This window comes from Malaclemys terrapin, chromosome 2, assembly GCF_027887155.1.
Source record: "Malaclemys terrapin pileata isolate rMalTer1 chromosome 2, rMalTer1.hap1, whole genome shotgun sequence".
Classification (NCBI taxonomy): domain Eukaryota; kingdom Metazoa; phylum Chordata; order Testudines; family Emydidae; genus Malaclemys; species Malaclemys terrapin.
In genome coordinates, this window is record NC_071506.1 from 66199414 (window position 1) to 66221780 (window position 22367).

General features: G+C 41.3%; 1 protein-coding gene across 1 annotated transcript in view; it reads right to left on the minus strand.

Moving 5' to 3' along the window:
• The window catches only part of LOC128832678 (uncharacterized), an 87285-nt gene extending 65539 nt beyond the window's left edge, over nt 1–21746 (minus strand). Inside the window, exon 1 of the mRNA XM_054020233.1 lies at nt 21242–21746. Coding sequence (XP_053876208.1) covers nt 21242–21470 — 229 coding nt within the window. The 5' untranslated portion in view covers nt 21471–21746. The remainder of the gene's footprint in view (nt 1–21241) is intronic.
• Between the last annotated feature and the right edge of the window lie 621 nt (nt 21747–22367).

Here is a 22367-nt window from a genome sequence, read left to right on the forward strand (position 1 = left end):
CAGAGGATGTTCCCCTGGGCAAAAACTTACTTACACAAAAAATACCCCAAATACCCAATTTGATTATTCCTCTAATTGCACAAGACAGGTTACAAAGAAATAAACATAAACCTATTTATTTCCTTCACTAATACTCACTACTTGATAAAAGGCTGAATTCTGGAGCTTTTCCCTCTTGTCAAACGTGAAAACTGACTCAGACAAAGGGAACTTCCCTCCTTCCTTTTGAACCATCTTGTCCTCCCATTGGTTCCTCTGGTCAGGTGTCAGCTAGGCTAGGTGAACTTCTTAACCCTTTACAGGTAAAAAAGGCATTAACCCTTAACTATCTGTTTATGACAGCTACAAAGCTTGGATCTGGACCAAAATGTCCCTATGTTTGCATATGTTTGGATTTGGGGGTTTGGTTGGGTCCAGGCCATTTCTAGTTTTTATTATAGTATGTTATTGCTTTTGGAAACTAGAAAACTCCATCCACTATGTCAGGAAGCCAGCAGAAATTCAGCCAGCAGAAAAGACAGAAACTGTTGAGAAACAAGGACACTGACAACTGTAAACAATTGATAAGCTTATGTGGTCAATGCCCACTCAGTAACTCAATTCTTAGAACAATGCTAACCCTCCCTTCACAACCCACTGGATGTCTGCAAGCACTCATCCTTACCCCGCGTCCTCCCCCTGCAAGGTAGCCATAAATGTTTGATGCAAGTAGGATGACCTCTATATGTACGTATTGTTCTTATTTTTATCTTTGTTCGGGGTTCTTTCTTGACTTGTAACAATGTCTGACTCTGTATGTACAGATAAATGCAAATGAATTTATAAGAGAATGTATATAACTGGTCACAGTGGCACCATATTTTTGAAGCTGCTTGTCAGTCTTCCCAGTACCGTGAATAAATCCCCTTCAGTATTGTCTGTACTTGCCTGATTCTTGGGGAAAAGAATCTTTTTGCCTAACAACTATAAGAGAAATTAAACTTCAGCTAATGTCAAGTTATTTACCTTGTAGTGCTCAAAGAGGGGTTGTATGCTACCAGCCAAAGAACAGCATCATAATCCTATGGAAATACAGATATATTACTTATCCGTCTCTCAGTTCTCTCCAACACAACAGCCAGCCTCAATCAAGGGAGTTCAGAACTTAGGCCTGGATTCTGCAATGAGTTCCATGTAGGTGGATACCTTCCACCATGACTAGAGCTGGATGAAATGCTTCAGATGAAACGTGCATATTCAGGTCACTCAAAACATTTCACAAATCCATTTGTTTTAAATGTTTTGTTTGACCACCAGATTAAAAAAATTGGTTATTTGCAGAGCTCCACCCATGAGCAGCCCTCATGTAGGAGCATAGGACGGCCCACACAGAGCTCACTGCAGCTTCAGGATTTTAAGTTCTCATTAAGGGCCTGATCCAAAGCCCAGAAAAATCTCTGGAAAGAGTCCCATTGACTTCAGTGAGCTATGGATCAGGCCCTGTGATGAAGATATACACTTACTAAAGTAGTATTTATGGCCCTGATCTTCCAGTTGGAATCACATGGATGGAGCCATGCATCTGCACAGAAATTGGCCTTCAAGAGATCCCAATGTGGGTACAAGGACTTGCCCATGCAGCTATGATTGTGGGCTAATGGTCTGCAAGCATTTTTTGTGAAGCATAATACTGTAGATTGATTAGCCCCTGCAGGATATGAGTAACTCCTACTGAGTTCAAGAGGAATGATTGTAGGGGAGAATTGGAACTGTGGGGGAGACTGTTAGCATGTGTGGAGGATGACTTTGACTTACAAAAGTGCATTTTAAAAAGTGCATTGCCCATGTAAAATATAAATCAGACATTGTGATGAATGTACATAGTGAAGTGACTCATTTGCGGCAACAGTTCATTTATTTGTCTATCTGCAAAATTGCAGGGGAGGATATTTCACACTTCATGCACTTGCAGCTACTCTAATCTTTCCCACTCCTCTCTCTCTATATATACACACCGGGTGAATATTTTAAAAATCCAGAAAGTCAGGAACATAATAAGGGGCTGGAGATATCCAGAAAGACATAATTCTGTCTAGCACTAAAGCAACTTCCCCAATTATGTGAAAGAGAGAACAAGTATGCAAGGAAGAGGAAATGGTGAAACTTATAGGTTAATTTTTTGTTCTTGGTTTTTGGGAATCCTGCCTAATGTTTTTGACATTTGAAGCATGCAGATCTCACAGCTAAAACAGCAAAATATAATCACTGAACTTTATCCATTTTTCAAAATGTCAGAGTTGCCTTTTAATGAATCGCTTGACTTTGCAGTATTTCTCTGGACTTTAACAATGGCTCTGTGCCTCTGCCTGTCTATGTCCTTTCGGTGGGGGACAGGGGGGCGAGGGCAGGGGAGTGATGGGTGGTGTGGAAACGTAGGAGAAAGCTCTTATAATGTCACAGGGCTCAATCATGGAAGATGCTTAACTAAGTATATGAGGAGTTCCAATGACTTCAGTGAAGCTAATCATGTGCTCAAATGCTTTGATGGATCAAAGCTGTAGTGCAAGACTGACACGTAGGCTTTACAGGTGGCTGATGTGATTGCAGAGCTGTCTTTGAAAACTTGTGGCGATCGGGGGAGGTCCTGGACAATTGGAAAAAGGCAAATATAGTGCCCATCTTTAAAAAAGGGAAGAAGGAGAACCTGGGGAACTACAGACCGGTCAGCCTCACCTCAGTTCCTGGAAAAATCATGGAGCAGGTCCTCAAGGAAATCATTTTGAAGTACTTGGAGGAGAGGAAGGTGATCAGGAATAGTCAACATGGATTCACTAAGGGCAAGTCATGCCTGACCAACCTGATTGCCTTCTATGATTTAATAACTGGCTCTGTGGATATGGGGAAAGCAGTGGACATAGATATATCTTGACTTTAGCAAAGCTTTTGATTTGTCTCCCACAGTATTCTTGCCAGCAAGTTAAAAAAGTATGGATTGGATGAATGGACTATAAGAAGCTGGATATGAGTCAGCAGTGTGCCCTTGTTGCCAAGAAGGCTAATGGCATATTGGGCTGCATTAGTAAGAGCATTGCCAGCAAATCGAGGGAAGTGATTATTCCCCTCTATTCAGCACTGGTGAGGCTACATCTGGAGTATTGCATCCAGTTTTGGGGTCCCCACTACAGAAAGGACGTGGACAAATTGGAGAGTCCAGCAGAGGGCAACGGAAATGATCAGGGGGCTGGGGCACATGACTTACAAGTAGAGGCTGAGGGAACTGGGCTTGTTTAGTCTGCAGAAGAGAAGAGTGTGGGGGGGGGATTTGATAGCAGCCTTCAACTACCTGAAGAGGGTTCCAAAGAGGATGGAGCTCGGCTGTTCTCAGTGGCGGCAGGTGACAGAACAAGGAGCAATGGTCTCAAGTTGCAGTGGGGAGGTCTAGGTTGGATATTAGGAAACACTGTTTCAGTAGGAGGATCGTGAAGCACTGGAATGGGTTACCTAGGGAGATGGTGGAATCTCCATCCTTAGAGGTTTTTAAGGCCCGGCTTGACAAAGCCCTGGCTGGGATGATTTAGATGGTGTTGGTCCTACTTTGAGCAGGGGGTTGGACTAGATGACCTCCTGAGGTCTCTTCCAACCCTAAGATTCTAAGATTCGATCTATTGATAAAACTGGATGTGATGCTTCCGGGGTACCCAGGGTTGTGAGATACCTTGTTACCACCTGCCCTTGGAATGAGGAAGCCTTGTCTGTACCTGCCAGAAGTCAGTTCCCCAACTCCATTGGCCACACAGACCTCACAAGCCCCATTGTTTCTCTACAGGTTAGCGACTGTCACACCCCAACCCACGAGCCCTCCAAACATCACCTTAAAGTGTCCAGCCCCTGGTCTCCTGTGCACTCGCAGAATTCACAGATTCGCTGCTTCCAAAGAAGCAGTGCACCCCTGCTTACCAGTTCCACCTTAGATCACTGCTCCGCTTAACACACATCACTTGGATAAGTCTCTAGTGAAATTAAGTATAAGGTTATTTACCAAAACAGAGATTCAAATAATCAGGGCCGGCTCTAGGCACCAGCGTTTCAATCATGTGCTTGGGGTGGCCCTTTTCAAGGGGCAGCATTCCGGCTCTTTGGGGACGGCACTTTTCAAGGGGTGGCACTCTGACTTTTTTTTTTTTGCTTGGGGTGGCAAAAAACCTGGAGCCGGCCCTGCAAATAATAGCAAGTAGAAGTATTGGAAACAAATTGTTACATATAAAATAATAACATGCATTCTGGAGCCTAGACTTAATTAACAAGATAGGCTCATGTCTAACCGTGTCTTGCCCGCCCAAAATCCTTACAGCACTTTACAGCCAGGCTGTCTATGATCCTCCTTTCATGAAATAAGTATGCTGTCAGCTTGCCTTCTTAGCGAAGGACCCACATGTTTCCTTGCACCCCAAGATATACCAGAACAATCCTTTGTCATTGTTCATAAACAGGACACCAGCTATTGTTTGTGAAATCCACAGGCTAAAGCAATCTACCACTGGTGGCTCAGTATTCAAATAGGCCTACATTGTGAGGCGTACAATATACACATTAAAAATGACCTGACAGGGAGATAGGTGTCTGTAATCTCCTGCCTGAAAGCAACATTTCCAAGGTATGTCACCTCCTGGTGACCCGCCTTAGCTCAAGACCTGAGGAACATAATGTTTAGGATTGATACATAACTCCTTAAATATTATCTGTACATACAGTTCACAACAATTATGGCTACTGACTCTCAGTAGAGACCTCACATGCCACCCTTTGGTGAACTATTATGCATATAACTGACCCAGAGTATCCCTGTAAAGCCCTATGCACCTATGCCTGTGCCCTCTGCCGGAGGGCATCAAGGGATCCCTGGGTCACTCTGGTAAATTTCACTTCCTTCACATATGAATTCTAAACACCCTACTAATCTGTCTCTGAGATTCATTCAGTGTATAAACTATCAAAACTAACTTTATTTTACTATGATCAGTAGTTTTCTCTACTACCATGCTGGCTGGATAGCTTCATTCTGCTGTTGCTCCAGAATTCATCATTCTGTGATTTGATACAACACCAAAGGATGAACTTTTGAAGCATGGACCCAGCACATAAGGACTTGGAGTTTTCAAAGATTTAATCTTAAAAAATAAATACTACGAATTACTTGAGCCCTGTAGGCAGGCTCCGAAAAACTACTGTCCAGTTACAAGGTTATTATTCTAAACTATTTTAGTCACTCAAAATATATCAGCCAGAAATCATGTGATAATTTGGAGGATAATTGGTTTGCGATCCTTTAAGACTGCTATCTATACACAAATGAGTGAGCCACATTCTTGTATCTGTTCTTGTGTCAAGCTGTCACATAAAGTACTAAACTAGAAATCAAACAAATAACACATTTCCTTTTTGTCTGGTTTAAAAAAAAAATACAGAGACCAAAATAAATCCTCATTATGTTACATTATTTAAAATAAGATTAGTGAGAAAACAGGCTATCATGGGAAAAAATCCTCCTTTCATCAGTGATTAGTCCACAGGCCCTGAGAGGGTGAGTGGAGAGACTCCTTTTATCTGGCAGGGAATCCTTCTTCCTGTATTGAGTTATGGTAGCATTTTGGAGAAAGAATGGTCCAGTGGTTAAGGCATTAGCCTGGAAGACCCATGTTCAATTCCATGCTCCACCACAGACTTCCTGTGGGACTTTTCGCAAGTTATATATTGTGCCTCAGTCGCCATCTGTATAATGGGGATAATAGCACTTCTCTCCCCTCCCCGCAGGGTGGTGTGATGATAAATACATTAAAACATGGTGAAACATTCGGACATCATAGTGGTGGAGCCCAGGTAAGTACATATGATAGATGGTGTAAATATTGGGGTGGGGGGGGAAGGCTGAGTGTATATGTGTTCAATTTCTCTTAATTCATGAGAAAATGTGGCTAATGTTGAATAGATTGCTCACTATATTGAATTAGATGACATTTTTTTCCCCTCATACCCAGAAAAAAAACATTCAGATTCAGTTTTCAAAACCCAGTAATTGCAGGGCTATTTTCCTCAGGAGAAGAGGAGCTCACTGCCTGTGGGTTTTACTGAGACTGTAAGCTCTTCGGGGCGTGGATTGTGTTTGTACATTGCCTAGTACATTAGGGTCCTAGTCCATGACTGGGGTTGCTAGGTGCTCCCACAATCACAGATGCCAGCTTCCTCCAGGTCCCGGGAGTGCTCAACCCCCACTCTGCCCCGGGCCTATCTCACCCACCCCTTTCCCTCAACCCCACCCTGCCCTGCCCCTTCCTACCCCCCCTCTGCCCCAGGCTCTGCCCCAACCCCACCCTTATCCCAAGTCCCCAGCCCTGCCCCGCCTCTTCCTGCCCCTGCTCCACACCCACCCTGCCTCTTCCCACCAGTTCCACCCCTTCCCCCAAGCGCCTCGTCCTCGCCTCATCCCTCTCCCTCCCCATGCTGCCTGCATATCCTGATCGTGGCTGCCGGTGGGTGCTCCAGGGCTGGAGCACTCTCGGAGTCGGTGCCTACGTCCACAATCCAAATAGGAATACTATTCATACACCTGCATCCTGTCTGGCACATTTCTCTGTTGTGCACACGTCCACAGGTTCAGGGAGATCAGATTTACAATTCTGATGTACACATACAATTTATTCCAGGCTTACATTGATTTTCACACTCCAAGGATTTGAAAATGTCAGGATTTGAACTTTTTAAAGAGGTGGGTTAAAATTAACACACATAAAAGCTGTGAAGAGCGGCACATCTGATGCTGGATACCATGATGTGCCTATTAAGCCACATTCCCTGTTTTCATTCTGAGGATTTAATATACATTACTGAGATTATGTTGCTGGAACATCAGGAATTGAAATTTAGTATCAGAAATTATTATCTGGAGAAGATACTCCTAGCTATTCCTATAACAATATAATACACAGGTGATCTTTTTAGTGTTGACACAGTTGTTGTATGCAGTAGGACTGTAATGTTCTAAACATTATCAAGAACTTCTGTGAACCTTTGTTATTTTTACACACTCCCCAAGGCACCTTTTATTCATATCCTTTAAGCCAAAACAGTCTGTGAACTTTACTCCCCTGCACATCCAGTTTATAGCTGATATAAACTGTGGCTCAAATTGTTAAAACTCACGGCCCAGCACAGGCAAAATGTGCATGTAACCCATTGCATGGACAAAATTTGTATTATGCCTTTACATGAGCATGTTTACATGCATAATGGGTGGCTGTGCATGCAAATGGAACTTGTACAGATAGTTGCCCCTTTTGCTCATGCAGAAGTTTGTATGCAAGACTGCGGATGCAAGTTAAGGTAATCAGTTTTGGCAATCTAGCCCTGTATTCAAAATATTTATAAATTAAATATATTCAGGGAGTGATTTGATTTTTCAAGTCCTGAAATGGTTAAGATTGGTCACTGGAAATGAGGTGTTTTCTGCAGCAGGATGTCTGTACAATACTCTGAGGTGAGTGATGTCACTTGGTTTCAGATATCCTGGTGGATCACACTTCACATGATTCATTCTAAATGTTAAGCTCCAAGGTCAAGAGAATGAAAACACTGACTTATTTGATATCCCATTTAAAAAGTTCTTTAGAAAGACCTTCACATAGCACTATAATAAATATTCTTTATTACTGAAAACAATCCCACCATTCAGTCAACAACAGAACTGAAATGCTCCACATGTTCAAAACGGTGAGGTATTTCAAGACTATCTGGAGTTCAGATCCAGCAGACACTTACACTGGGGCTTAACTCTAAACATGTGAGTGCTCCCATTAACTTCTATGTCATAACCCATGTGTAAAGTTAAATACATGCATAAGAGTTTGCAGGACTTGGGCCTTGGCAACTTGAATCTTATTTTAAAACTTTACTAAAAAGCGATTCACATAAATCTAACCCTTCTTCCAGCAAAAAAGGGTGAGGTTCTATTTTCTAAGGGTTTCCTTCTGAAAACTTCTGGCTTAAAACCCTACCCAGAAACCTATGAAACTATATATAACACCTTGGGTGCTTTTGATAGTCTTCCCCACTTGCAAGCACTGGAATGCAGGGATTTTAAAACAAAGAAAACGTTATAAATGGGGGGGGCAGGGGAGAGTTAACAGAATAAATTTGGGAAAGCCAGCATATAATTAATTAACACTATTAGATCTGATGAAGTAGGTTCTGGCCCACGAAAGCTTATGCCCAAATATATTTGTTAGTCTCTAAGGTGCCACAAGAACTCCTAGTTGTTTTTGCTGATACAGACTAGCACGCTTACCCCTCTGAAAACTATTAGGTCAGACTCCCATCCCACAAGGTGCCTTAGCAATAAACCAAATCTCAGTCCTCTTCTTGCAGTTCTGAGTGGCCATTGTATTCTAGCCACTGCCGTACTCCCCAGTTCCCTGCTCGCAGTTTGTTGTCTAAGACAATGCTTCTCAAAGTCGGTCCGCCGCTTGTTCAGGGAAAGCCCCTGGTGGTCCGGGCCGGTTTGTTTACCTGCCGCTTCCGCAGGTTTGGCTGATCGCGGCTCCCACTGGCTGCGGTTCGCTGCTCCAGGCCAATGGGGGCTGCAGGAAGGGCAGCAAGCACATCCCTCGGCCCGCGCCACTTCCAGTAGCTCTCATTGGCCTGGAGCAGCGAACCGCAGCCAGTGGGAGCCGCGATCGACCGAACCTGAGGACGCGGCAGGTAAAGAAACCGGCCTGGCCTACCAGGGGCTTTCCCTGAACAAGCGGTGGACCAGCTTTGAGAAGCACTGGTCTAAGGTCGGAGAAGTTCAAGGATTCTAGCAGGTCAGTACTGCTTGGGCTGCTCCAGGGCCTCTATACCACATGATCCAGCTGAGGTAATTGCAGCTTTAATTGCTGGGTAGGAAGGCCCACTCCAGAGTCTCTTAGCAGGCTACTGTTCTCTCCACAGCTTCAGCCCAAGCTGCCTCAGGTATGTTTGGTGCCGTTCTCTTGTCCCTTCTTTCCCAACAGAGCCAATAGCATTTTATTGCCCCCAAACTCAAAACTTAACTGTATTTTAACTCCAATACCCCAAACTTTCTCATAACTGAAATGCAAGTGAGGCCTGCCCAGTTCAGCCATTGCCCCTTGCTCAACCAACAGATGCTGAGAGAGATCTCCTGCCGCAGCAGAACCTTTGCCCCTCTGGACTTCGCAAGCAACTCTGGGCCACTCTTCTCCCATTTCATCAACAGGTGTCAATAGTGAGCTCATCACACTCTTGGGCTTCAGGCCACACATATTATATCTCAGACCAAAACCCAGACCCTCCATAGACCTTCTTTCTTGTTATTGAACATCAAAGGGCAGACCCTCAGCTGGCTTCAGTGAAGTGATGCTGATTTACACCAGCTGAGGATCTGACCCCAAAATTCAATTCTAAAATTGGATATACAGACTTTAGGAAGAAAATGCAATGGAAGGAGTTCAAATGCCAACATTAATAAAATCAAGACAATGACTATGTACAATATTTATACCTTTTGATTATTCGTTTATGTCATCTAGTAGAAAAGTTCACAAACCTTAAATGAAATGTGACATCTGCCTGGGAGCTAAATGTGACTTTCAGAAACAAAACACATTTCTTACAAGGTAAGCTAGGGCAGCCACTCACACATCCCTAGAATCCTGGACATCTAGTACTTCCTGGAATGGCGTGGGCCCGCTGCCACTTGTGGACCCCATCCCCACCAGTGTGACCTCACACGAACTGTGCATGCAAGAACTCAGCAGCGGGGGCCAAGCAATGCACTTTTCAAAATGGCATCACCTGTCCCTGATACCAGACAAAACCATGTCCAGTTTTGTCTCAGTACTGGACAGGACATTTAAATACATGACTGTCTGGCTTAAAACTGGACAAATGGCCTACCCATTCAACCCATCCATTCAACCCATCACCCTAAAATGAATAACTGACATCCATAGTGAGAAACTCCTTGTGAATTAATGATTTCCAACACATTGTAGCAGCTTCAGACGAAAATAACTTTCTGGTAAGTAACTCAGTCAAACTTCCATCCCTCGAGGTGGAAATGTCCCAAGAATTGCTGACTCCCTTAAAAATAAAGGTTTCTTTGCTATTTTCTCCTTTAGAGAAAATGTTGTGAACAACTGAAAAAAAAAGATATTATTTGTCTGGAAGCAGTTCTAACTGCCTGCACTTTTTATCTGGGTAAAACCAAATAAAATTTGCTTGGATGTGCCTATGACCCTAACTAGAGCTGATGGGAAATATCCCAGTGGAATTTTTTTCCACTAGAAAATGCAGATTTGTTGAAAGTGAAACATTTCATAAAAACATTTTCATTTTGGAAAAAAATTGGAAATAAATATTTCAATAAGATCAAAGTATTCTATTTGGACACTTTTGAAATGGAACATTTCAATATGTCACTTCAAAACAACTTCTGTTTTGAATTTTTTTATATAATAGAGTTGAATTTGGAATAAAAGGTTTAGATTTTGTTGACCCTGACCTTTTCCCCCCCAGAATTTTGTTCTGCGGGAAATTTACAATATTTTGCTTTCATTCCATTTCAGAACAGAATTTCAAAATTGCAGACTTTCCCATGGAATAGAAAAATTAAGTATCTGCCTTGCTCTACTCCTAACTACTAATGGTGGAGAAAATGACTACGGCTGGGTCTACACTATAAACTTACATCGGTATAACTACGTTGCTCGGGGCAGGTGAAAAATCCGCACTCTTGGTCAACACAGTTATTCCGACCTAACCCATGCTGTAGACAGCACTATGTCCAAGGGAGGGCTTCTCCCATTGACATAGCTACCACCAGTTCCAGAGGTGGATTAACTACACTGATGGGAGATGCTCTCCCATTGGCATAATAGCTTCTTTACTAAAGCACTACAACGGCACAACTGCACCAGTGCAGCTGTGCCGCTACAGCATTTAAAGTGTGGACCTGCCCTAAGGGTCACATTTTAAAGAGCTCAGCTCCCATTTAGATACCTTAAGGTGGTGGCCAGGTTTTCTAGCATGTTTAGCACCCAGAAACTTCCATTGTTCTCAATAGCGGGCGTATAGTACTATGTCTGATGGAACTAAACTCATCAGGGGAAACAAAACTGCTCTCCAAGGAGCACCCCCACTTTCTACAAAAACTTCTTTGCTTCCTCATTACCTCAGAGCTAATTTAGCAACCTACATTACTGGCAAATGATAAGAATTTGGGGAAAAAAATATAGTAAATCAAATGATCCGCCATATGGGTAGGCTGATGCTAAAACAGATTTTCTAAGTAGTTTCTACATCTTTTGAAGGTTCTGCTAGAAGTTCACAATGCAATGTTGTAAACATCTTAGGGCTGGGTCTACACTAGAAAATTAGATCAAACCCAGCTGTGTTGTTCAGAGCTGTGAAAAATCCACACCCCTGAATGACATAGTCAAGCTGACCTAAGTCCCCATGTAGACTGCGCTAGGTTAACAGAAAAATTCTTCCATCAACTTAGCTACCGCCTCTCAGGGAGGTGGATTTACTACAGTGATGCAAGAACTCCTCCAGTCTCTGTAGTAAGTGTCTACACTGAAATCCTATAGTGGAGTAGCTGCAGCTGTGCCACTGTAGCATTATAAATGTAGACATAGCCTTAATGTATTCATTAGCATGCCCCTGGTTAGGGCATCTGTGGCAATGGAAACTAGGATATTTGGATTTAAAAGCACAAACCTGCTACTGCTTGAACTAAAGGACTAGGTGAGTTATCTTAGCAGCGGTAGCAGACTCAAACCTCTATATGTGGTCTCACCACTGGGGGGTGACAAAGAGCCACATTGTGTTAGCATGGGTTACATTTACATTGTTCATATGGCTGCCACCTTTTTGTTAATATGAGTAAGAAAAAAGAATTTGTCTAAAGTCTGTGACATTAAATAATTCACCAAGTCAGCTCTTAGTCCAGGCTCTAGCCAGAGGGTGTGTGCATTTTTGTTTATAGCTGAGTATCAGATTGTTGGATTTTGTTTAGTTCGTGTTGGTCAACTGACCTTAGCATTCTTTTTATATATGTGCACGCAGAGGCAATATGATGGTTATTTATTTTAATGTAAAAAAGTCTGGCATGTTTAGACATTGGCATACTCCATTGTGGCTGCTTCAAGGAAATACGTTGTTATTTGATTTCCTGGAGGGATTAGTTCTTGTCGAATACATTTTTAATGCACTTCTGGTCTCTAATGAATTATGTAGTAATACTCTTTTCTGGTAAATGAGGTTTGGAAGAAATCAGGTCAAGTCTGATCACAAAAAATTGACATAAAATTCTGAAATAACCCTTGGACTGAATGAAACAGTCACTCTGGAGGAAACTACTTCAGTAGTCAAAACAAAGGAGACATTCCTGAATGACAGACATGCAATCTTTTTCTCTAGATGACATTGCCTACAACTACTGACTTTGATGAGACAACGATTAGAATTTGAAAGGGTCTACTAAATGAGAAATGATAGGACAATAGCCAGAAAGTACATGGCTGAGTAAGTGTCATGACTGGGGCATGGGCAGTCTGACCTAGTGATCAAAGCAGGAGTCAGGCCAGGTCAGATACCAGGAGGTCAGAGTCCAAGGCAAGCCAGAAGGCAAAATCAAGTCTCAGGTGTCAGGAGGCAGGCAGGGTCAGGTTACCAGGAGATCAGAGTACACAACATACCAAAGGGCAAATCGGGTGTCAGGAGGCAGGCAGGGTCAGGTGAGTTGGAGCAGGAATTGCAGGGAGAGCAGCATCCCTACACAGGGAGATCCCAGCTGCATGGACAACTTCCTGTTCTTTTGCTGGGTTTATACAGAAGCTGTGAAGTAGTCAGGACCCCCAGCCTTCTGCCAATCAGATTCCAGGACTGGAATCCTCTGTCATGGTTCAGCTTCTATCCTAGCAACTGTTAGCTGGTCGCTGGGTGGCAGGTTGGAACTTACTACCTCCTAGGAGCCCTGTGGCCGAGCTCAGCTGAGGAAAGAGAAAGGTCCATTTGAAGGAAAATGCTCCCATCAAACGGCATTTGGGGAGGGAGGAAGAGGTAATTCCCATTTTGGATCTGGAAAGCCCTTCCCCCACTGCAGCGGTAGGGATCATGGGGTAGGGAAGATCTGAGTGCATCTGTGGAGGGCCAGGTTCAATCCAGCCATTTGTTTCTGGTTTAGTGATGTGTGACCAACAACAAATTGAATTTAGAAAGAGAAGCCACCACAGTGTTAAATTCTGGCTCCAAAATAAGTCAGACAATAGTGAGCAATCCCTAAACTGCCATGTGAATAGCATCATTTTGAAATGGTTGTGCATGTGGAATAGATGGACACACCATCTATGTGACTTGGCAGCTTTGCAAAACTGTTGTGGAGAACATAACAATCTCCCCTCCACCTTACGAAGAGCTGATTGTTTGTTTGTGGAGCGGTGCTGCTCACTCATCCTGGACATATTTTGTTCAGTGTGGGATGGTTTCAGTGTTTCCTTCACTTCAGCTTTGCTTGGGCAACAGCGAGAGACTGTTCAGCTCACTCAAGGATAATTTCAGATGCTCTAGTTAAGTCTGAGAAAATGTGGTTGTGTATTCAATACAGCCATACTAATCATGCCAGCTTGTTCAAGGCAAATCCAGTCTCTCTCTCTAACAGCATTATTACATTACGTCTATTGCAATTAAAAATAGAGTTGGCACATAATTTCTAATTAAACACTCACCACTGCCACTCTTGGTAATTTTTTTAACTACTGATTTATGATTTCCCTGACAAAAATCAAATTAACAGTTTTGAATATTTTCAGGCTAACAGTCTCCTTTAAGTTCTGTATTTCTACCTGCTTGGCTTTGATTAGGACAACTGACTTTCACAGATCACATTGGGAAGATTACTTATCATGCAGGTTGTACATTTAATTAAATGTCAGACACACTACTTTTGAATAAATATTTCTTATGCATCACGCTCAGAATTTCCCCATTATCATTTAGAATTCTCAGGGAGACAATTTATTTTTATCTTCTTTTTCTAACCTACATATCTTCCTGCATTCTGTCTTTAAAATAACCAGAGGGTAAATTAAATGCTCTATGCACCTTCCATGCACAGGAAAGGACTACCATTGGATCCTAAAGTTAATGGAACTGCACCTATTTATAACATGTGAGAATTTGATCCATTCTTAGCAGTTTGTTTAAGGAAGCACTACTTCACTTTTCTTTGTACCAAAATCTCATTCGACTGGTATGTCCTTTTTTCTACTTTCTTTTCTATCCTTGCTTCTAAACAACATAGTTGTGTGTGACAGATTCTTTCTCTTCTACAGCTGGTTTCCTTTACCTGATTCAATGTTGTAACTAGAGATGGTCAAAAATTTTCCACCAACATTTTTTTCCACCAACAAATGACCTTTTAAAAATGAATATTTTTTTATGAAAAAAGTCAACATGGTTCTAATTTTTCATTTGTTGTGGAAAAACTTCATGCCTTTTTCCTTAAATCATTATCACAGAAGTTTAACTAAATAGCTATCTTTTTGTTGTTCTTCTTCTTCCATAAACCAGATAAACTAGCCAACTGTTTTGATTTTGAAAAGAACAAATTGATTCCCCCCCCAAATAATGAAAAATGGGTTATTTTTGAGAACTTTGAAATGAAAACAACTCTAAAATTGTTCACAATAATATTTTTGACCAGTTCTAGTTGTAACAAATAGAAGTAGGCAAAACCATCTAGATAAAATGAGACCTGTCCTCAGACTTTGTCTTAGCCCCCAAATAAACCAGCTGGATATATTCAAATAAGTCATTCTCTCCCAGCTTCTCTCCCCTGTAGATAACTGCTAGGTGGAGCGTGATTCAGCATTTCTCTTTATATTATGCTGCTTACTGGGGAGAGTGCCCATGGCTCCTTCTCTGCACCTTAAAGTGCTTTCCAGTATAACACAGTTTGACCATGCATGGAATGAGCAGAATAATCCTGCAAGGGTTTGAGAAAGGTAGAGGGAAGAGTCTGTTGATGGGAAAAGAGGTCACAGAGTAGGAGAAAGGAGGGCATTTTAAGGGTGGGGAAAGTTTAGAAGGTCTGGAGGTTCAACTAAGGCTCACATTGACTTGGATAAGCCATCAAAAAATATCGGAAACTTCCAAGTTGGCTGAGGGCTTGTCTAGATGAACAGTTAGCATGCAGCAAGCTGGGGTATAAATCTACAGTGCACTAACTGTCTATCTGGACTCTGCTATTGCACATTAAAAGTTCCTTCCTAACAGGAGTAGGTCAACATGCACTAGGGACCACTTAGTGCATGGTAGCAGGGTCCACACGGCACACTATAGAGTTACACCTGAACTTGCTGCACACTAACTGTTTGTCTAGACAAGTCCTGGATTCTGGATTTGTGATCATACAATTCATGACCATGTAATGACACAACTGCAGAGATAGTTAATAGGCAGACTATGGGCCAAATCTGGATTGCCAGATGCTTTTGAACAGACCCCGAAATCTTTTTATTTATTTATTAACATTATTTTTTTATTATTATTATTTTCTCTGGAGTCTGGACCTTGACTATATCTTGACCAAGAAATTTAGACCTTGACAAAAAATAATTGACTACCCTTGCTCTACTGAGTGATTGATTGGCAAACCCTCGATTCGAGGATGATCTCTACCACGGAATTACATATGGGTCCTGAGATGACTCAGGAGTCCAATTCTGGAACCTCAGATACAAAAAGAGTCTGAAAATATTGGTTCAAATCCTTAAGGGAATTGGCTTTCATCATGCTCATGCCCTTTACATTTACACTTTCCAGGTGCAATTCATCGCTGTGCAGAGGGCCATCACAAGGGTTACATACTACTTAAGTTCCACTTATGCCTGAATAGAGAATTAGATGAAAAATTATATCTTTGCTATAGAATTCTAGAGGAAGGGTAAACAAAAAAAATAGAGAAGGTATCATTTTCTATCAAATGCATATGTTTTAAAGTAACCTAATACAGCCCTATTGGTTTTGTCTCTATTAAACTCTTGCAAACTTTTCCATAAGAGAAAGGGACAAATTTACAAAGAGCCTCCTTAGTGACATCTAGAACACATGTGAACACAACCTTTCAGCTTATGCACACATTTGTGCAAACATACTGAACCCCTGCCTTCACAAAATAAGTACCATATTAATGTGCACAGTTGCTCAGCCTGCATGCAGTAATGGGACAGGAAACTGCACATTTGATAAAAAGGTTGGAACTTCGGCACAAATACTGTGAGCTTTGAGACTCTGGCAGACCAGGTGCCAGCTCATGTGCTTAGGCCTCAACTTAACACTGAGAAATGCACAACCAAAATGAGTCTGGCTCACCTGTGTGTTTGTATTGTTAAAATAAAAAATGTGTTTAGTGTTTAGACTTTATGAAATGCTTATAAGATGCTGCATGTATTAATCTCACTTATAACAACTGTACCCCATGTTATAGGTGATATTAAATGTTCACACTGTAATCTTCTATAATTGTGTAAGTCATCAAACAGGAAAGAAGCATTAATTAATATAAAATGCTGGCTTCTTATGGAAGGTGTTAGGTCCTGCCCACCAAGAAGACCGATGAAACCAAATGAACCATTGTGGAACATCAAAGAACAAAGATTTTGTTAACTGCATTCCTTTTCCACACACACACACCTGCCCCCATGAAGAGGAGAGATGTGTGTGTACTCACACCATCAGTTTGAACTCTGGGGGGAAGGGAATAAAAATCCCTAATAAGAAGAAACTTTATCTTTAGGTTGCTTAAACTTGGGGGGAGGGGGATTTCTAAGCATAAGCAAGGGCTCCCCAGCGTCTTGGCCTGGGTTAGCCCTAAAGCACATCTAGAGCTTGCTTATTATAGAAGCTTTGATTGCCTTTTGAAACTTAGAGTGGAACTCATTCATGTTCTATACATGTTTACCTGCTTTAACCTTGTAAACAACTCTATTTCCTTTTCCTAGTTAATAAATCTTTTGATAGTTTATTATAGGTTTGGCTTTGGTGTGAGATCTAAGGTGCTACTGACATGGGGTAAGTGACTGGTTTATGGGACTGGAAGTAACCTGAATATTGCTCTGATCTTTGGTGTAAGGGACCATCTGTGACAAAGACAGCCTCACCTGGGTGGCAAGATAGATCAGAGTACCCAAGGAGACCGTCTGTGACTCCATAGTTGGGCTGCTATAGTGCCTACAGAGTTTACACTTGATAGGTGAAATCTAAGAATAGAACTCACAACCAATTTGGTGTGCCCTGCTTTCTAACAGTCTGCTGTGAGTCTGATACTCATGCTTTTGAGCCACTACACGAGAGCTTGCAGGCATAATTATCAATGCCTTTATCAAGTCTGACCTACAGTTTCTTGAGGAATGAAAGAAGCATTACTTGACATCTGGGTCAAAGACTCAGGTCCATTGGACTATTTTTTGTTTTGTCAACTGTGTGCAATGTGAGTGTTAAACACGTGCGTAAATTACTATGCTAGGTGAAGGGCATTGGAGAACCAGGCCCTCAATTTCTGGGTGAGCAGCTTCAATGTTGGGGTAATTCGGCAACCAAGAAGAAGGGGTGGGAGATTACCTCTGGGTGGCATTACTTTTAGAGGTAGGTAGGAAAGAAGGAGATTGGGGAGAAGGTATTCTTCCCTTTCAGGCTGATTCTGTGTCAGGCTAGGAGGGGGGGATGATTACTATCCTATCATGAAATAAGTAAGAGAAAAACACAGTTTTGTAACCTAATCTACAGAATGACACAAAGAAACAGAGGATAAGTATTGTTATTACAATAAATAGTATCATCAAGACAAAACCCCTGATTATTTCAGCACACTATGAACGAGGAAGTCAACTAAGAAAAGGAGAGGAGTGATTAACACCAATCAACCTAAAGGGAGACATCCCACCACCAGCAAAGCCCTAATATTCTCGACAGCCAATATGAACACCAAATAACTCTTTCCCTGCTGGGATTTCTGTCCATTTGGATGCCTTTGGATAAACACTGCAAATGTGGTAGTTACATTTTTGGTACCTTCTATTGCTTTTTACCCCAATATTGTGTGCTCTAGGCCAAGTCTGATAGCTTTGTTGAGGTGCAAAATAGGGCTGTCAAATGATTAAAAAATTAATTGTGATTAATCTCAAGATTAAAAAAAAATTGTGATTAATTGCACTGTTAAATAGTAATAGAATACCATTTATTTAAATATTTTTGGATGTTTTCTACATTTTTAAATATATTGAATGCAATTACAATATAGAATACAAAGTTTATGTGTGCTCACTTTATATTATTATTTTATTACAAATATTTGCACTGTAAAAAGATAAAAGAAATAATATTTTTTCAATTCAGCTCAGATAAGTACTGTAGTGCAATCTCTTTATTGTGAAAGTACAACTTACAAATATAGAATTATCCTTTTTACATAACTTCACTCAAAAACAAAACAATGTAAAACTTTAGAGTCTACAAGTCTATTCAGTCGTACTTCCTGTTCAGCCACTCGCTAAGACAAACAAGTTTGCTTACATTTAGAGGAGATAATGCTGCCAGCTTCTTATTTACAATGTCACCTGAAAGTGAGAGCAGGTGTTTGCATGGCACTGTTGTATCCGGCATTGCAAGGTATTTATGTGCCAGATATGCTAAACATTTGTATGCCCCTTCATGCTTCAACCACCATTTTAGAAGACATGCTTCCATGCTGATGACGCACATTAAAAAATAATGCATTAATTAAATTTAACTGCAATTAAATTGACAGCCTTAGTGCAAAACGCTTCTTGGGATGTACCCTTTCTTTGAGGATGGCATGCGATTCATGATATGCATTAAAAGGTTGGAAGATGAGCTACTGCATATTGGGATTATTATTAATTATTATTATTATTATCATCATTTGAGTTATTTTGCATAACATGATGTTTTGCATTGTTACAAATGTAATGACTTATTAAAATGTACCCATGGTGAAATGGGAGCTTACACTCTGAGACAGGAAGGGGTTTCCTATGTTACCTCTATCCTTATCATTAGTATTTATTATCTGTATGGCGGAAATTCCTATAGCCCCGATCAGGACTCAAAATTGCATTGTGCTAGGTGCTGTGCATGCTTGTATTAAAAAAAAAAAAAAAGACAGTAAGGTCTTTGGAGCAGAGACTATTGTAGCATATGACAGGAGATAACTGATGGATAAAAGAAACAGGAGAAGGTGGAAGGACAACCTAGGAATGAAATGCTCATTCTAAGTATGATAATCGGCAGTAACAGCACACCAGCCGCCTAGCCATTTTTGACCATTTTGTAGGCACCATGGTGGAAAGTAGTTTTAGGATGGGATTTGAAGGAGGGTAAAACAGTGGCTTTATGGATTTGGAGGGGGATGGGGAAAGCAACTCTCATGCATAAGGAATGGCATAGGAAAAAGCATGAAGGTCTTGGGAAAAAAACTGAACTAATGGATAATGAAAGCTGGCATATCTGCAGAACTGCAGGGGAGCGGCCAATGGCTCATTAGCACATTGGGCTTGATGGGTAGTGTAGAGCTAAGCTCTCAAGGGTCTTAAAAGTAAAGAGCGGTATCATGTGTGTCAGTGATAGTATTCTCTTCAGTTTGTCAGATAAGCGGGGTTAAGGGTTGTGAAGAGCAAACCATAAACATACAAACCATAAAAGGTTTGGAAATACAGGTTGAATAAACACCCCAAACACTGCAATTCTTATCTTAACTTCTTGAACTGCCAGAGTCTGCAAAACAGTGCAGGAAATCCTACATGAGCCATCTCCGTTATGGGATTTCTAGTGTTTTCTGCTCCCAGTTTGGACAGGTGCAACCTGGTGGTTTAGGACATTCTTCCTGAGTTTGCCAGCTGATGGCCAGACACTTGATTAAAGCAGACAATCAATTAGCAAATGCCCTTCCTCCAGTGCTGGGATGTGTATGCCCATTATGATTATTACTGTACTAGGACAAAGTGTGGGACACACGCAGTAGGATAGGAGGCTAATTCTAAATCTGCTAGTGTCTTGCCATCAGCTGGAACACACAAATATCTTCCCACCACCCACATTCCCCAATGCCCTTTGGACTTCCACTCGACAATAATAATAAGCATACAATTACATGGAGACGACTTCAGATGGAAGAATACATTTAACACCAGTTTAGGCCCTATAAGAGAACTACTCTGCATTACTTTTCCATTTAAATTATGCCCCAAATCAGTATAGATCTGGGGAAAGTGTCCTTAATCTGTATTGATGTATCTTTCCAGTGTAAGGGCATGCACTATGATTGTTTTCCTCTACCTCATTTAAGGTATGTCTACATTGCAAGTGAAGGTGTGATTATGGCAAGGGTAGCATAACTGTGTTAGGTTTATTCTAGCTAGCAAGGGTAATAATAGTGTGGATGTGGCACTATGGGCTAGCAACTCAGGTATGTATCCAAATTCCCTGGCAGTCTTGTACTCAGGTGGCTTGAGCACAAGCCTATGGCACCATATCTTCATTATGATTGTTACCCATGCTAGCTAGATTAAAGCTAGTGCAGATATGCCTACCTGTGCTACTACCACACCTGCACTTGCAGTGTAGATATACCCTTATAGTGCAAGTTTGTATCAAAAACCAGCATTGCTTTCCTTTGGGACGGTATCACTCCTCACCAGTGAAAGCCTTTTCCTTTAAATACTGCATTTTATCAGTGAGCTGGGAGTTCAGTAGAGAACAGAAGAGAAAAAATCTTCTAAAAACAGATGAAAGCACAGAAAATATATAGATGGCAAAGTAGCCCTTACAAAAGAAAAATGACACATGCTATTTCAACGATACTAAGGGGTTTCAAGTAGATATTTACATTTGTTATCAATATTGTTGTCTTTTTAAAGAGATAAAAAAAGTTTCCCTGGCTCCTCCACATAACAGAACACTGATTACACCACTTTTTGCATTGCCTTTTGTAAGTAGATATGAATGCAGCCCCATCTCTCTGGGTAACTTTCAGTAAACATAGGATTGATTATGCATTCAGGATCAATAAATGAATGTTTTTAAAGGCACAGGGACATTATCCTTTTGCCTGCTTTCACTGGCTATGTGTGTACATCGCTCAGCCTTTTAGTTTTTAGTTCCAGTCTTTAATATAGTTCAAGTAACTTACCAGGTGAGTGAAAAAGGACTGTCCCACTGTACTCCTGCTCTCCCATGATCATCTGCTGCCCCTGTTCATCAATGAGCTGGACTGGGAGCTTGAAGGAGACTTTACTCCCAACACTCATACCTGATTTACCAGCATGTTTCAGCTCACACATCTTCTTTGTCCAAACAGAAGAATCAGAAGCAATAAATATGCATGCATACAACTCTCCTGAGTTGCTTGGTTCTAGCATTTGGTCAACAGACCATACAGCCTCTTAAAGAGTAGACAAATAAAAAGCACCGGTTCTAGATGTACTGGATTTCTGAGCCCAGAAATTTGCAGTTCCTTCTCACAGCTCCTTGGCCTTCACGGAGCATTTATTTGGCCATCAATTTAATTTCTGCAGTCTTCCTTTTTAAATTGCACTTCTGTGTTTGCAAAGTAAAGATGGTGTGGAAAAAACCCCTATTGCTTTGTGAAGAAATACAAAGTGGCTTGTTGATTTGCGTAATGCTCTGCTGAATGGCTTCTGCATGCTTTCTGATTAGAATGCAGCATAGGCCTCATTGCTGTCCTCTATGCCATGATGTCATACTAAGGATTTTTTTTGAGTGGAGGATGGGCTTTAAAGTGTTCACATTCTTTAAGCTTTTGTGTCAGACATAGCAGGCCCTCTACTGGTTGCAATAATTTATTGTATTTTACTAGACATTTCCTCCACTGCACAGTACGTTGCAATTAACCGTTAAAATTGCTCTTTATCCCTGTACTCTACATCTTTTTGTGCAGTTAGCATTACTGCAGTTTTAGCTAAGATGCACACAAACATTTTTTTGTAGGACAGACAAATGGATAGGCGAAAAGCAGCAGATAACCAAAACCTTATTTTTCATCTTCTCTGGGACAAATTCAACGCTCATTATGCCCCAGGTAATCCTATTAACTCAAATGCAACCACTCAGGGTGTAAATCAAGAAAGGCTTACTAGGCTTAATACAAGCTGTGAAGACTAACATTGATAGCTATAAAGACAAAAAAGGCAAGGCTTATTTCTGTCTGTTTAAGAAATATCACTTATAATGAAGAACAGGCGTTCTTGTGGCACCTTAGAGACTAACAAATTTATTAGAGCATAAGCTTTCGTGGA